The sequence below is a fragment of the Humulus lupulus genome, chromosome 6, assembly GCF_963169125.1.
Source record: "Humulus lupulus chromosome 6, drHumLupu1.1, whole genome shotgun sequence".
Classification (NCBI taxonomy): Eukaryota; Viridiplantae; Streptophyta; class Magnoliopsida; order Rosales; family Cannabaceae; genus Humulus; species Humulus lupulus.
Window position 1 is genome coordinate 205459946 of NC_084798.1, and position 17485 is coordinate 205477430.

Sequence of the window (17485 nt, forward strand, 5' to 3'; positions counted from 1 at the left end):
GTTAGAAATTAAGACACCCTAATCCTTTATTAAAAAAAAGTAATTTTGGTGAGAATAATAATCAAGATTATAGTATTCAATATGTACTTAACTTAATGAATAACATAACTTAAAGAATTTTTTTATGTGAAAAATTATTTGTAATTCAATTTGAGTATATTTCAGAATAATTACTAAATATATAGCCAAGTTAGAAATATGTATTTTTTATTAATGAAAAGAAAACACACTCACAGAATTCATGTTTTAAATAATAATACTTTTGGTACTATTATGGGAAGAGTGTCCATAGTATACATTAGGAATGGTCCACATCTAAATATATATATTTTTTTTGTGGGAATTAATAATTATCCTATTGAATATTTAAGCATTTATAAAAGTAAGGATTAGACACCATATCATGTGGCACAAAAAAATGCAACAATTAATATATCTATATATATATATATATAACACTTTTAGTAAACTTGAAAATGAGAAGTATTCTTTTCTTTATATTTACAATAAGGTAAGTAGAATAAAATTAAATAGGTCACCAAGATTGGAAGTGTAAATAGTTTCCTTGTTTCCTCAATTTCCTTTTTGTCTATACATACCCTTTGATTACAAGGTAAACAAAACATTGGAATTTTAAAAAGTTTCACATATTCATATATTATAAATTAAATTGTTTCTCACGTTATTCAACCCCCAAAAGTAAAAATAAAAAATAGAATTTTTTTATAGCTTATTATTTTCATTCTAACTATTTTTGTTTACCTTAATTTCATCCAATATAATATAATGCTACCAAAAATATTGCTACTTTTTTTTTTGATGGGTTTATGTTTTTTTAGACATTGTGTTTTAGCTCATTATTTGTTTGGATCTCGTATTTTGATAAATTATTTTTTGAATCTTGTAATTTCTAAAATAGTTCAAATAGACTTATAAACTCGATTTTGATAAAAGTATTTTGAACTAAAATCACAAATAATTCATCAAACTAATAATTTAAAACAAAAATATTGTTATTTTGCTTAAAAATTGTGTTATTATATTTAATTTTTTATTTATCAAAATCAAATTCATCAACCTATTTGAATCATTTAAAAAAAAAAAATTATGTAAAAATAAGTATAAGCCCTTTTTTTATTTTGTTGTTAAGATTGCAAAGCTTATATTATCAAGAAAGAAGTAAATAACGTGTGAGATTTAGTCACTTATGACGTGCCATTTTTAATAAATATCAAATAAAAACATTAAAAAAATGAGCTAAATTGATTTATTAATGGCAGTATTTGACCTGCCCATTTCTTATTAAGTAAACTTTGACCAGTTAATTATGTTTTTTTTCTGGAATATTAATTTTTTATTTAGTAACTAAAAGGTCATTTCTCCTGTTTTCTACTTTTATTTTTGGTTTGGCTTTGTTGTCATTAATTCAAAATTAAATAAAAAAAATCTCAGCCCAAGCTGTAATATACATTATTTTTGGTAATTAAGTATTTTTGGCTCCTTTAATATTTGGTCCCAATTTTTTTAATATGTGTACTTAAATGTCCATTCTTTCAATTTTAGACAAAACCTATCTTTTAATTCTCAATATATTTGTTAAAAAAAATCTCAATATTTTTCAATAAATACTTAATTATTAAAAAAAGTTAAAGATTTAAAATAGAAACATTTCAAATTTAAGCAAGTATCGTGTAAATAAATACCATCATTGTCATATATAAGAAGTAGGGAAGAAAAAACTAGAGAGAGACAAACCAAAAGGACCTTCGTCATCATCTTCAATGGTGGTTGCCTTAAAATATCGAATAATAGTCAAAACTTCATCTAATGCTATCCGCGTAAAATCGACCTCTTAATCTTCTATTCCAGGAACTTTCATTCATTCATATTCGAACTTTTTTCCTCTTATAAAACCCACGATCGAACCCTCTACTTTTCATTTCATATTTTCAAGAACTGAACTTGAAACCGTCTCCATAACCAACCACCACATAGACCTTTTGGGTACTCATTTTCTTCTCCGTCTATATCTCTAACCTCTTCTCTCAACTGGGTCTCTCTCAGAACCATGGTTCGGTGTAGCAACAACTTGATCGGTATCCTCAATGTCGTCACATTCGTACTCTCCATCCCGATCATAATCGGTGGAGTATGGCTGAGAAACCAAGGCGATAGCGATTGCGAGAAGTTTCTGGACACCCCTGTAATCGTTCTTGGGGTTTTTCTCATGCTTGTATCCCTTGCTGGAATCATTGGGGCTTTCTGCAGAGTTTCATGGCTTCTCTGGGTTTACCTACTCGTCATGTTTCTACTCATTGTTGCCCTCTTCTGCCTCACCATTTTTGCCTTCGTTGTCACCAACAAAGGCGCCGGAAGAGTCGTCTCCGAGCGGGGTTATAAGGAGTATAGGCTTGGTGATTACTCCAACTGGTTGCAGAAAAGGGTCAACAGTGCTAAGAACTGGAACAAAATCAAGAGCTGTCTTATGGATGGCAAAGTCTGCTCTTCCTTCTCTCAGAAGCATCTCAACGAAACTGTCGCAGAGTTTTATAAAGAGAATTTGAATGCTCTTCAGGTATATATATTTGAACTTTTCTGGGTTTTTAAGATCTGGGTGCTTTTCATCTTTTGATGTTTAAACTTTAGAATACATGTTTTTTGTTGCTTAATCTTGATTTTTGGTATTGGGTTGTGGTAAAGTTTTGTTAATTTAGATCTCCATCTCTGTGTGCGTTATTTTCATCTGTGTTTTTTTTTTCAGTGGTGTTTAAATTCTTTGGGTGTTTACCTTCATTTTTTTTCATGTTGCATGATTGAATTGGTATACTTTTTATCTGAATTTTGATTAAAAGATTCTCTCTTTTCTTGAAGTTTTCTTTTTCATTCATAAAGTGAAGTTAGTTGAGACACCTTTTTTGGGTTGAAGTTAAATTAAAGGGTTCTTAATCATGGCATCTATAGATGTAAATAGACGGAGACCCACTTTATATAATCTTTTGTAGATTTGAGCTCAATCGCACCTTTTCTCTATGGAAAACGTTTGACATGTCATCGATCAACTTTAACATTGCATTGTTTTTTCTGTATTCGTTCTGTGATTTAGAACATGGTTTTTGACTTTCGGATTAAAAAGGCTTCTCTCTTTTTCTTTTTTTAATCCAACCCCTTTGTAGTCATTGTTTGGGTATATCATTTGACAAAGCTTTGCCTTTGGACATCCAATAGACTTGGTTTTCCCTTTTATTACTTTTGAGTACTAATGCAGTTCATCAAATTTGCGGATCAAATCATTAATTATTTATTGAATAAAATAGGATGTGTTATCAAATTTGTGCTCATTGTCTCTTCTTATGTAATAAATTCTATCCTTGAGTGCTTTGATGGGCTGGATGCAAAATGTGAGGTGCTGGTTAGTTCTTATGTTACAGTAGTGGTAGAATTTACAAATTCAATTTTTGTGATCTCTAACCAAATTTTATAGACTCTAACAGTGGACTTAAGCTGTTTGTCAATTTGGCTAATTTCTTCCTCTAGTTTGTGGAGTTTAAGTTTATCTTTCTTGTTCATTTCCCACGGTGTATGCAAGTACATAATTCTCTATATTTGTTTGTGCCATTTTGACTAGTTTTCCAATTGTCTAACTCTAAACACTTGAACCATATGCAAAGATGATAACATGGTTCCTAATCTAATGATTTTGTTGATCTGCAGTCTGGTTGCTGTAAGCCAGCTGATGAATGTGGCTTTACCTATGTGAGCCCTACGGAATGGACAGGGTCTGTAACTACCCAGACCAACCCTGACTGCAGTGCGTGGAAAAACGACCCGACTGTTCTGTGCTTTAATTGCCAGTCATGCAAGGCTGGACTGCTGGACAACCTTAAGGGTAACTGGAAGAAGGTGGCCGTGGTTAACATTGTGTTCCTCATATTCCTCATTATTGTTTACTCTGTTGGCTGCTGCGCGTTCAGGAACAACAGGAACGACAACTCTTACTGGAAGCGATAAGAGGCTTGGCTGGTTTAGTTATTAGGATGTAGATTGCTTAGGCAAAAACTTCACTGGTTGGGTGAATTCTATGCTTAAGTAACCATTTTGTTTGTTCTTGTCTTGTAAAGCTTTGTACTTACTATGCTTTCTCTATTACTTCAGACCATATTTCTTGTATTAAAGTTTGTTATGTGAGTGGAGTTTATTCTATGTTGATATTTTAAATTTTGGCTCATTTTTCATTGATGGCTTAATATTTTAGTTACTGAATTCTTTGTTTGAGTATGACCTATGTTGATAACTACTGTCTTGAATTAGCTTTTACTATGTAGGTCCTTTGTTATGTCTTATGTGGTTGGAATTAATTGCTATGAAGATATTTTCCATTTTGACTTTTTTTGGCTCTAATTCTTAGCAGCATGGGGTCCAGCAATCGTTTTCATATTTTTTTTCTTGAGCTGTTTTACGACCTGAGGTAAATGAAAGTTTCAAGAGATGAAGTTTCTTATGATCATTAATGTTCTTGATTTAATTTTTCTAGTAATTCATATTTAAAAGATTGAAATATTTTTGTTATCTCCCAACTAAACTAGGCGAGGAAGAGAAAACCTTATTATTACACTTGCTAATTCGTTAATTGAGAGATTTTCTTGAAAGCTAATAATCTTTTTAGGAATTAAATGGTCATCAATTGAATTAATCACCATCTGTTTTTTCCTTCTAAATCTGAATTGTTTTTTCCTTTTAACTGATCTTAGGGGTTGGAATTAAATGATCGGTTTAAGGCTTTTAAATGATTATTGATCACATTAATTCTACCATTATTCCAAGTTAGGGAAAAATGGATGTTGAGCTGTGACGAAAAAATAATCAATATAAATTCTAACTTGATATTAATGTCGATTGAATTTTCTACCATGGTTTTAAATAGCTGATATTTTTTTAGCTCTGTAAGGCTTGAAAATTGAGTAATATTTGGTAAATTTAGTTGGTGGTGGTCCTAGAGTGTTATTATTCTTCTTTCAAATAAAATCAAAGAGTTTTGTGCCAAGGCACTTCAAAAATAGGTGTTTTGGTGGTAAAGGTGAAGACAAAAGCCAATTCCTTGGGTCCCCACAGACATAACTTCATTCCAATCCCACTAAGACATGTCTGTTGTGTTACACGCATATATTAAAAATATCTCACCCATATTTTGTCACATTTCTTCCGAGCTTTCAATTTTCATATCCATTTCTTAGTTTCTCAAATGCTCTAGAACTCTCTATTGCTTATTTTGACGTTTCCAAATTTTGAAATAATCATTTCATAATGTTGATATTATTTTCAAATCTATTCTTGATTCTTGATTTTAAAGAGTTCACAAAAGACAACAAATGCTCATTTTTTATTTATTTTATATTTGGCCTTGTACAATTCTTGTTGATATTGCTCTAAGTATAGCTGACCTAACTCGACACGGTACATATTTTTTTAGCTTCGGAAAATTTGTGTCGTGTTGTGCCAGTCTATTTAACTTATTCAGGCCCAAATTCGAACCCATATTTGAACCTATTTTATTATTGCTAAAAAAAATAAGGGTGAAGATTTGAACTTGCTAATCACTACGCTAAGTACATTTTTTTTGTTTAAATTATAGTTTTAATTATTTTTATATATTTTTTAACAATACTTTACACACAATTATATTTAAGATTATTCATTAGTTATTAGAATTTGAATACACAGTAACAAATACTCATTTTTTACTCACAAATCTTAAACATAGTAATGTAGTTTTAATTTTATATTTTATAATTATAGAATTATACATCTTGGGAGTTAGATAAGAATTTTATCATAATTTTATTTTATATATAATTGAAAAATAAAAATTTATTATTATTATTATTATTATTAATGTCAAAAAAGACTCTTTACCATGTCGTGCTTTCAGATTTGTCTGTTCGTACTTTCGTATCATGCCTTTGGACTTGTTGTGTTGTACTAATTTTTCGCAGTGTGGCATGTCGTGCCAATATGCAACATCATGTCATTCCTGGCCCAAGCTTGTAATTTTTCATGTCGTGCATTGCTCGTGCCTTCTGAGCTCGTGCCGGTTTTGTACCATGTCAAAAAGCCCGGCCCATATTTACGCTCTAGCTCCAAGTATTGATGTTCTAATTAATTTTGATAGAGCACCTATATATAATGTGAATTGGGTCATTTTATTTGTATTTTGATTGATGTTGATATTTTTTTTTGGAATACTTGTAATTCGTATGTGAACGTTATTGACTCATCCCTCTTCAAATATGAATATTGCCAAGAGGTATCGACAGTATTTGTCACCGTAATTTAATATTTTGGTGTACATTTGTATTAGTATATGGTGTAAACATTATTAATGCACCATAATACTGCTATTTAAATAAAGAGTTGCAATCAATGTCCTTCTCTTAGATAAAGTGTGATTTGATGACTATTGTTATTATTTAATTGAATTTTTGTGAAGGAGTGGCAAATATTACTAAATTTCTTTCTAATAATGAAATAAATCTCTTAATAAGAAAGTTGTTGGTGATATGATTTAAGAAAAGAAATTAGTAAAATAGTAGCTAATCGCTTGTCCTATATTGATGCTCTTGTTGAGGTTTCTTTCGGTAAATGGGTAATGACTCATTACATGTGTCTTCTTCATTGAGTCAAAGAGAGGTTCTTAATCGATCAGATCCTCGAAAAGAAGTCGTGAATAATGATATTAATTTTACAGAGATGAATATTGGAAGTTTGTTTATGAAGTAAGTAAACAATCAATTTTTCCAAGAAGTTTAGGTTGAAGAAAAAAAATTATAGAAATGGTTTCGTAATAACAACATAGTAATTTCATGGATTCTTAATTCTGTCTCCAAAGAAATTTCTGCCAGCATCCTCTATGATGAGTCGGCTGCCGAAATTTGGCGTGATCTCCGGGTTCGTTTTCAACGCAGTAATGGGCCTCATATTTTCAATCTTCGCAAAGAATTGATGAACCTCAAGCAAGATGTTCAATCGGTCAGTATTTATTATACTAGACTGAAAACCATTTGGGAAGAATTAACAACCTACAGACCTTCATGCACATGCAACAATTGTTCTTGCGGAGGTGTCAAGAAACTCCAAGAACATCATCATATGGAATACATTATGTCATTCCTCATGGGCCTTACAGATTCCTATTCACAGGTCCGAAGTAACATACTCCTTATGGACCCTCTCCCAGATTTGAGTCGTGTTTTTCACTTGGTGTCCCAGGAAGAAAATCAACGTGGTACTGCTCCACCAAATGCTTCAGTCCAGTCCCCTTCCATGGCTTTTTCTTTCACTGGTGACAAATCTTCTAACCAGAGATTTGATTCTCATGCTTCAAGATCATTTCCCCCACGCAAAAATCGTCCCTTTTGCACCCACTGTAATGTTCTTGGTCACACCTTTGAGAAGTGCTACAAACTTCATGGTTATCCTCCTGGATATAACAAGCCCAAACAGCAAAAAGAAGCTTCAGCAAATCAATTTCAGACCTCTAAGGACACTCCTTCTGTCCAAGAACACAACACATTTCTCCCTCAACTCAATCCAACTCAATATCAGCAATTACTTAATCTCCTTGCTGCTAATTCTCCTGGTATGACATCTTTGGACCCTTCTTCTTCTACCAACAATTCAGGTATTATTTTCTCTACACATACTTCTTCCCCTTTATTAGATTCATGGGTATTAGACTCCGGTGCTACAAGACATATATGCTCTAACATTTCTTTGTTTCAAACTCTGAGTCCTACTGTTCCTACCACACTCATTTTGCCTAATCTCACCAAAATAATAGTTTATCAATGTGGCACTATTCCTATCAATACCAATCTTACTCTTACAGAAGTTTTATATGTTCCCTCTTTCAAATACAACATAATTTCCGTAAGTTTTTTACTTAGCAATAGCTCATTTTCCCTGTATTTTAATTCAGATTCATTTCACTTGCAGGACCCAATCACCAAGAGGATGATTGGAATCGGCAAGCATAGCAATGGATTGTACATTCTTGACAACACTATCACTACAGTCCCTATTTTCTCTGTTTCTGCTGAGACTTGGCATTCTAGGCTAGGACATCTCTCTAATAAATGTCTAGATCTATTAAGTAAAGACATACATTGTGATGTTTCTCAATTACATAAACATTCTCCTTGTTTTGTTTGTCCATTAGCTAAACAAAAGAAATTACCATTTCCTAATAAAAATCATTTTGCTACTCATAACTTTGATCTTATTCACTGTGATATTTGGGGTCCTCATCATACCCCTTCCCATTCTAATCATCGATATTTTTTAACTCTTGTTGATGATCATTCTCGGTTTACATGGATTTATTTGTTAAAACAAAAATCAGATGTTTCCTTTATAGTTCCTGAATTTGTTAACATGATTTCCACTCAATTCAATATCACCATTAAATGCTTTCGTTCTGATAATGCTCCAGAACTGGTTTTCAAAGAATTTTTCTCTCAAAGAGGTATCCTACACCAATTTACTTGCGTTGAAACTCCTCAGCAAAATGCTATTGCTGAGAGGAAACATCAACATCTTTTGAATGTTGCTAGAGCTCTTTATTTTCAAGCTAATGCTCCTATATTATTTTGGACTGATTGTATTCTTACTGCCGTTTACATTATTAACAGAACTCCTACCCCCAATTTAAAGAATAAATCTCCTTTTATTATTTTGTATGATACTTCTCCTGATTATACACATTTTCGAACATTTGGGTGTTTGGCATTTGCTTCTACTTTGACATCACACAGGACCAAATTTGAACCTAGAGCTCGACCATGTGTTTTTCTAGGATATCAAAATGGGATTAAAGGATATAGATTGTATGATGTTACCACCAAACAATTCTTTATTTCTAGAAATGTTGTTTTTCATGAACATATTTTTCCATTTCAAAAGTTAAATTCTGCCAACAACAAATTTGATCCTTTTGCTAGCTTTGTTTTACCCTCTTCTGCAGTTACTAACACTCATGTTGAAGATTATATAGCTGATTTTACAGATGGGTCTGATAATTCTCCTTCCCCTGATTCCGATGACAAGCATTTTGCTTCTGAAATCAGTTCTCCTTTTGCTCTCTCTATGGTTAATCCAACCAACCGTACACAACCTCAACTACGACGATCCACCCGTCCTTCCAAACAGCCTGCATACTTGAGAGACTTTGAGTGTCACTCTTTAACTCGGGATCTTTCTTCCACCCCTTATCCTATTAATAATTACATCTCATATTCCAACTTATCTATTTCTCACAAGGCTTTTCTTTGTGCAGTTTCTCAACATGTTGAGCCTACTACATACAAACAAGCTGCTCAAGTTCCATCTTGGATAGCAGCTATGAACTCCGAACTCACTGCCCTTCAAGAAAACCATACCTGGTCTATTGTCCCATTACCCCCACATAAGAAGCCTATTGGTTGTCGTTGGGTATATAAAATTAAGTACAATAGTGATGGTTCTATTGAACAGTACAAAGCCCGTTTAGTAGCTCAAGGTTATGCTCAACAGGAGGGATTAGATTTTTTTGATACTTTCTCTCCTGTTGCCAAAATGGTTACTCTTAAATTACTTCTTGCTATTTCAGCAATAAAAAATTGGCATACTTTGCAAATATATATTAATAATGCATTTCTAAACGGTGATCTTACTGAAGAAGTTTATATGTCTTTACCTAAGGGTCTAACTGATTCTAAACTTACTTCTACAGGTTCTACTATGGTGTGCAAGTTACACAAATCTATTTATGGTCTTCGTCAGTCTTCTCGACAATGGTATAAGAAGCTATCAGAAGCTCTTCTACAGGATGGATTCACGCAATCTCAAGCAGATTATACACTATTCACACGTGGATCCACTGATTCTTTCATAGCCCTTTTGGTCTATGTTGATGACATAGTCATTACTGGCCCTACACTCAGCCACCTACACCAGCTCCAACATACTTTACATTGTCAATTCAAGCTCAAGGCTCTCGGTCAGCTCAAGTATTTCTTAGGATTTGAAATAGCTCGTTCCAAAGAAGGCCTTTTTCTCTCACAAAGGCAATACACTCTTCAAATCCTTCAAGATTCGGGTTACCTTGGCTCCAAACCTTCTGCCACACCTATGGACCCCCGTTTAAAGCTAACTTTAACAGAAGGAGCACCTCTATCAGATCCCTCTCAATATAGAAGACTGGTGGGCAGACTACTTTACTTAACTCTTTCTAGACCAGATATTACATTTGTCGTGCATTGTCTAAGTCAATTCATGGCTTCTCCTCGCACCCCTCACCTTCAAGCTGTTCATCATTTATTGAGATACTTGAAAGGTAAACCAGGTCAAGGCATTTTGTATCCTTCTCGTTCCTCTCTTCACTTGAGAGCCTTCTCAGATTCTGATTGGGCTTCATGTCCTACCACTAGACGTTCCACAACTGGTTTTTGCATCTTCCTTGGAGATTGTTTAGTTTCTTGGCGTACCAAGAAACAACCTACCATTTCTCGCAGCTCCGCTGAAGCAGAATACAGGGCTCTTGCCGCAACAGCCAGCGAGATCACATGGCTTCAATATCTTCTCAAAGACTTGCATCTTCACTCCACTATTCCTGCTTTCATTTACTGTGATAACAAATCAGCTATACATATAGCTAACAATCCCACATTTCATGAAAGAACGAAGCACATCGAATTGGATTGTCATTTCCTCAGAGATAAAATCAAAGATGCCACGATCAGACTTATTCCAGTTAGTAGCAGCCTACAATTAGCTGATGCTTTCACAAAGCCTCTCCCTTCAACTTCTTTACAATCTCACATCTCCAAGATGACTGTGCATGATATACACAGTACATCTTGAGGGGGGAGTATTAGATTTATTTCTAGTCTCTTAGGCCTTTTTATTTACTTCTTTACTGTTATAATTATTTTCTATCTTGTTGACTTAGTCAACCTCTTGTTATCAGTTAGACTATTTTCTTGTTTTACTTCTTTGGCTGTCTTTCGGGTATATATACCCATTTCTCTATCACTTTGTAACAATAATACTTTCTAATATCAACATATATTTTTGTTCATTTCTCTCTCCGTGTTAGGTTGGCCTCCGAATCGGTCTATACTAGTAGGTCGAAAACTAACAAACTTGAGGTTGAGATGACCAACTCAAGGTAGGGGAATTTTGTGAACTTCTTGGGTTACACAAGACGAACCTTGAAATTGCTAATCTAACATATAAAGTAGGGGTACAAATGGGTTTGATTTGACGGGTTTCAGATTTTTGGGTTTGTATTTTTCACATGTATTTAGATCTAAAAAAATGACTACCGAACCCGATTGGAATATATACGGTTTTGTCATCAGTTTAGGTTTTGGGTATTGGACGGATTTTAACTAGATTAAGATTTCGTCCGAATTGGCCTCAAGCCCAGTTTAAATTGAAATTTATCATTTTAAAGATTAAAAATATCATTTTTTAAAGTTAAATTATGAGATGAAGTGTTGGACCTCTTATCATTTCTATCATATTTGTAAAATAAAAGGTTTTGGACCTCATTAATTTGGTTTCAATTTTAAATTGAATTTAGGCTTTAATATCTAATTGAATTCTATTATTTTATATACAGTTTAAAATCTTAATTAAATTTAAAAATACAAACTTATAATAAAAGCTTAATAAACTAAATACAAATTTATAAATCTTAATAATATCATATAATAACAAAATAAAAAAACAGATCAACCACACTTTTTATTTCATCTCCTGCAAAAAAAAAACAACACACAAATAATCATACTTAATCAACCATTTTATATATAAAAAAACAGAGAAACAACCATTTCATCAAAACTTTTATGCATGATTTTTAAACAATATATTAAACTAGATAAAAAGAATATATACAACAATAAAACTCAAAACTCAAAAGCCAATATAGAAGCCAAACAACTATATAGCGAAGGCAGTTGACCACAAAAAAAAAAAAACACGAAACAAGAAAAGAAATTTCAAAACAACCATGACCAACACATAACGAAACTGAGTTGAACATACTCAATAAAATCATCTTCAACAGAGACAATCAGAAACTAATTTCATATGCTAACAAAATAGAATCATCTTCAAGTTCAACCTATACATTAGTATTTTTGTTAAAAACAAACCGATGCAAACATAATACACACAAGCAAATAAAACCCAAACTAATTCTGGAACCATTAATTTTGGAACTCAAAGAAACAATAATGATATTGAAATAGGAAAAAAATAACAAAAATGAAGAAAAATCTCACCTGTTCGAGGAGACCTCTATGATCGAGACAGAGACCTCCATCGATTGTACACGGTCGAAAGCGACATCAAGTTAGGGAGCTATGTGTGACAGAGAGACCGGAGATGATGAGGAGACCTCCATGGCCGAGACATAGAGGAACGAAAAGATGAAGTCATTTGACTAGTAAATTTTCTTGTTGTTTCTTCGCCTTTTGAGATAGATGGCGTGGATTTACTATTTTGGCTTATCCTAGAGTTATTGTACTTGATCTTTGATATTATTTCTTGAATGAAAAAAGAAAAAAAAAAAAAAACTTAGGGGCTGATTGGTAGTTAATTCAAAAATATAATTTTAGAAAATTATTTTCAAATCAAATGATTTGAAAATATTGAATTTAAAAATAAACTATAAATTTTTGAGATCTTGAATGGTTGAGTGTTTTTTAAAATTTAAAATTCATGAAATAGAAAGAAAACAACAAATTATTGTTTTTTCTTTTGCTGAAGGATTTTAACTCAGTTTTCAAAAATGATTTTTTTTATTTTCTAAAATAAGTGTGCCAATCAAGTTTTCATTTGAGAGTTTCCATTTTTTAAGTTCTAAAAATGATAAAACTATATTTGAATCCACTACCAATCAACTCCTTAATTTCTACTAAATTTTCAAAAAATAAGTGTTCAAATAAAGGAAAGAAAGATTTAAGACTATCCACTAATTTCGTGAGTGGTCAAATATGCTTGGTATTTGTTGATCAACAAATATTTTAAGATAGACTAATTAATATTTATATTTTGCAAAGTAATATTCTAAAAGTTTATTTTTGCTAAAAAAAATATTACCAAATATTGTAAAAAACTCAAAATAAGGTTTAATGTTATATGCGATAGACTAGATAATGATTAAAATTGTGGATAACTAAGTGGTACCATATATTTTCTCTTATAAAAAAAATTAGGGTTTTTTTTATAAACACCTACTTTTTATGATTTTTTTTACCGTCCTTCATTTTTTTTTATATTTTTATTAACTCAAGTTTTCAAAAATATAATTTTAATGTTTCAAAATTACAAAAATACAATTTACACTAAATATGTACTCACAAAACATAACATTAAAAAAACAACACGATAACGACTACAACAAAATAGATGTTTTATGACTTTAATTGGGAGACATTGGAAGTCTACAATGTCTCCCACTAAGTGAGACGTTGTTGCTAGGGTCATTGTAGGTATATATCCCACGTCTCCCATTGGAAGACGTGCCTCACTTCCCACGTCTCCCACTGGGAGAGGTGGAAAGTCAAACGTTGACTTTCCACCTCTCCCATTGGGAGACGTGGGAAGTGCCTCACCTCTCCCAATGGGAGACGTGGGAAGTCCCTAGGAGACATCCCACGTCTCCCATTGGGAGAGGTGGGAGACTTCCCACGTCTCCCAATGGGAGACATTGAAAGTCTCCCACCTCTCCCAATGGAAGACATTGAAAGTCTCCCAATGGAAGACATTGAAAGTCTCCCACATTTAAAAAAAATAAATTAAATAAATTTATAATTAATATTATTTTAATTTGATTTAATAATTAATTAAATTGAAATAATATTAATTTAAATTGAAATTATTTTAATCTAAATTTAAATTAATTTAATAATCAATTAAATTGAAAGAAAAAAATATATTTGTTAGATATATACAAGAAATACAATATTTGTTAGAAATATTCAAAATGAACAAATATTGCATTGTGTATGAAGAAAGAGTTAAAAAATTAAAAAAAACCTATCAACGAGGTCGGTAACTTTGGATTATCGGCAACATATATGTCGCCCATTCTTGTCGCAACTCATCAATTTGTGCCTCTGTATATGATGTGCTTGTTAGCTGCAAGAAATATAAAGTAAAATATATTAATTAATTATTTGATTACATTTATAGTTTCAAAAATAATTTGTAAATTTTAATTAATAATACCGTTCTCAAGTAATGCCCAAGACTCGCATGTTCAATCAAATCCTTCAACATCCTCATTAAGTAGTATCCACATGCCACATTGTCCGGTTGGTGTGGACACTAATTATTTAAAAATATGAGTAATTTATTATTAAATTGAAACTTTTTAAAAAATGCATACATATTATTCTACTTAATTATTATAAATGTTCAAAAATTTATGCTAAAGTTACTTACCTGAGGTTGCTTAATGCGTAGAGTATCAGGGATCTCGACATCAGGAAGATTCATAGAGAAAAAAAGATTGAAAGCGCTGACGATCACTGATACAATCTCCTCACGGTTATTTAGCTCTGAATTCACCGGATCACAACAATAAACATGATATGCATATGGTGCCAAAATAAGCAACATCCAATGTTCACTATATAAGAAAAACAAAAAAATTATAGCTCAAATGTTAAACAAAGAAATTATTGATATGGGTCGGAAAAATGACAAGTTTTTAAACTTACCCATGGTTCCAAGGGACAAGCATAACTTGTTCTTTTGATTTTACGTCATTGCAACGTCTGAACAGATTCTGAACACGATCGTCGAATGAACTCCCTTGAGTGGCGACGATATTAGGATTGACAAATAAAAACTTATTTTGGCGACCTTGTTGTACCACATATCTGTAAATGAACCTAATACAAAAATATGAAAAAATGTTATATGAATGAATAAATCAAATTAGAAAATTAAATGAACAAACTTATTTGTGAGATATATACCTCATGTAGCTGACGAGTACTGCTTGTCCAATCTTCTCCTTTCGAGCAAACTGAAGTATGTCATCCTTAAATATATAACAGTGAGACATATCCTGATCAAAAACTTCAGACTCTATGCCTAGATTGACACACTCGCCATCATCCCAATGAGATACGATATTCTGTAATCGTTCCAATGGAGTGTGGGCCAATTGTGTTGGAGGAGTTTGTTGTCGTCTTCTTTCTCGAGGTTGTTGTGTTGATGGAGCTCTTGGTCGTTGTGATTTGGTCCTACTTGTAGAGGGAGTCTGTATACAATTATATCAACAATTAAAAAAATTGCAAACAAATATAGAATTGTAAAGATAATTATGTAAAAACATGGCATCACCTCATGAGTTACATCTTCAGATATAATGACAAAATCCTTAGGCCACGCTATTGGCGTCCCAATGGCCTGAGCAACTATGTACATGTCCAGATCAGGATATGCAAAAGGGAGAGGACAGGTTGGCTTAAGAACACTCGTAATCATAACTTGGAAGTTGTTGCCTGCCTCTCTTTCAATGAGTGTACCTGATGCAACAATGTTTGAAACCGAACCAATTGCTAATTGGCATGCTCGACCCTGCATAAGAAACATATTATATACAAATAATCATGTTGAAGCAGTAAAGAAATTTATTTGGTTTCAGAATATTCAAGAAAGTTTAATTACCTCTTGCAAAAGCGGTTGTAGTGCAACAATGTGGTGTCCTGCTTGAGGCACTACTGGGTCTGGAGTATAGTAGGACGCCTGCGCTGGTGGCACTGGTGGGTCAAGCACATAGTATGATGATGGCGCTGGTGGGACTCCAACGTTAGATCCTGACCCGCTCTGTTGGGCCAATAATTTTCTCAAGAGCTCATCTTGTTGCTGAAGGCGCTCTTCTAGGCATTGTGCTTGTTGACGATGCTCTTCTTCTTGTTTTCGAAATCTTTCTTCAAATTCCTTTCTAATGTCGTCATTCGAAGAAGAGGCTTTTGATTTATTTTTCGTTGAGGTAGGTGTTGGAGTATTCCAGTATACTGAGCGGGACACACCGTGTCCTCCAGCCCTAACACATCCTCGAGGCTCAGGAGTGCCCAATGCCCTCGTCAGCACATCATCAGGGCCATCAGGTGCCCATTTACCCTCAGCTTGGAGTTGTCGGTAATGATCCTGTGAAACAATATTCACAAAAAGTTATATATATATAAGCTAATAATTTGACATATCAACATTATTAAATATGAGCACTTAAAATATTTTTTTGAATCTCAAAGGCCTCTCCAATTAGCTCTCCTTTTGCATTCTGACGACCCATGCTCCATAAGTCTGCCCTATCAAGTTCAATCAGATTTTTCCCACTTTGTTCCATTAACATCTCTTCAATACGCACATAGCCTCCTCTAGAGAGGTTGTGATTGTATTTATTCAGTGCTCGATAATTTTGTATCTCCTCTCTCTTTCTTTGCCACTCGGGAGTTAATCTTGAGTTCACAAACGTTAACCATTCATCCGGAGTTATGACATTCACACTAAACCCAGATAAATTTCCATAAGCAGGAAAGTCATTAATTGTCCACAATAAGACCGCTCTAAGATTAAATTCTTCCTGCCTATACGCATCATAAACCTTAACCCTTTCATCCCACAAAGTTTTCAAGTCATCTATAAGAGGAGCTAGATAGACGTCAATATCATTACCAGGTTGTTTAGGTCCTGATATCAACAAGGTCAAAATCGTAAACTTTCTCTTCATACACAACCATGGGGGTAGATTGTAAATAACAAGCATAACAGGCCAACAACTATACTTACTGCTAAGGGATGCGTGTGGATTAAACCCGTCAGTCGAAAGACCTAGACGAATATTACGAGATTCATTTCCAAAAGAAGGCCACTTCAAATCAACTCTCTTCCAAGCAAGGGTGTCAGCTGGATGTCTTAATTTACCATCCTTTATTCTTTCATTAGCATGCCACGACAAACTTTTAGCATGTTCGGCATTTCTAAACAATCGGATGAAACGAGGAATTGGCGGAAGGTACCACAAAACTTTGGCAGGTACTCCTTCCTTGACATCGTCACCATTTCTTTTCTTTTGCCATCGTGACTCACTACAAGTAGGACACGATTTTGCGTCTGCAAAACTATTTCGATACAATATGCAATCATTAGGATATGCATGAATTTTTTCGTACTGCATGCCTAATGAGCATAACGTCTTCTTTGCCTCGTAAAATGAAATTGGAATTTCATTAACTTCAGGCAATAACTCCTTCAAGAAACCAAATAACTCAGTAATGCTTTTATCACTCCAGCCATGTTTAGCTTTTAGATTGTACAACCTAAGAAGCGCAGATAATTTTGTAAATCTTGTACAACCAGGGTAAATTGGTTTCTCGGCATCATTAAGGAGTGTCTCAAACTTATTTGGGTCTACTCCTGATCC

The 17485-nt window shown here is 33.2% G+C and overlaps 1 protein-coding gene across 1 annotated transcript; it reads left to right on the forward strand.

Moving 5' to 3' along the window:
* The first annotated feature begins 1731 nt into the window (after positions 1 to 1731).
* Positions 1732 to 4232, forward strand: LOC133783033 (tetraspanin-8-like). Its single transcript, XM_062222550.1, has 2 exons — positions 1732 to 2575; positions 3712 to 4232. Exons 1-2 carry the CDS (start codon positions 2069 to 2071, stop codon positions 4006 to 4008), a joined length of 804 nt encoding a protein of 267 aa, XP_062078534.1. The 5' UTR covers positions 1732 to 2068; the 3' UTR covers positions 4009 to 4232.
* Positions 4233 to 17485: the final 13253 nt, after the last annotated feature.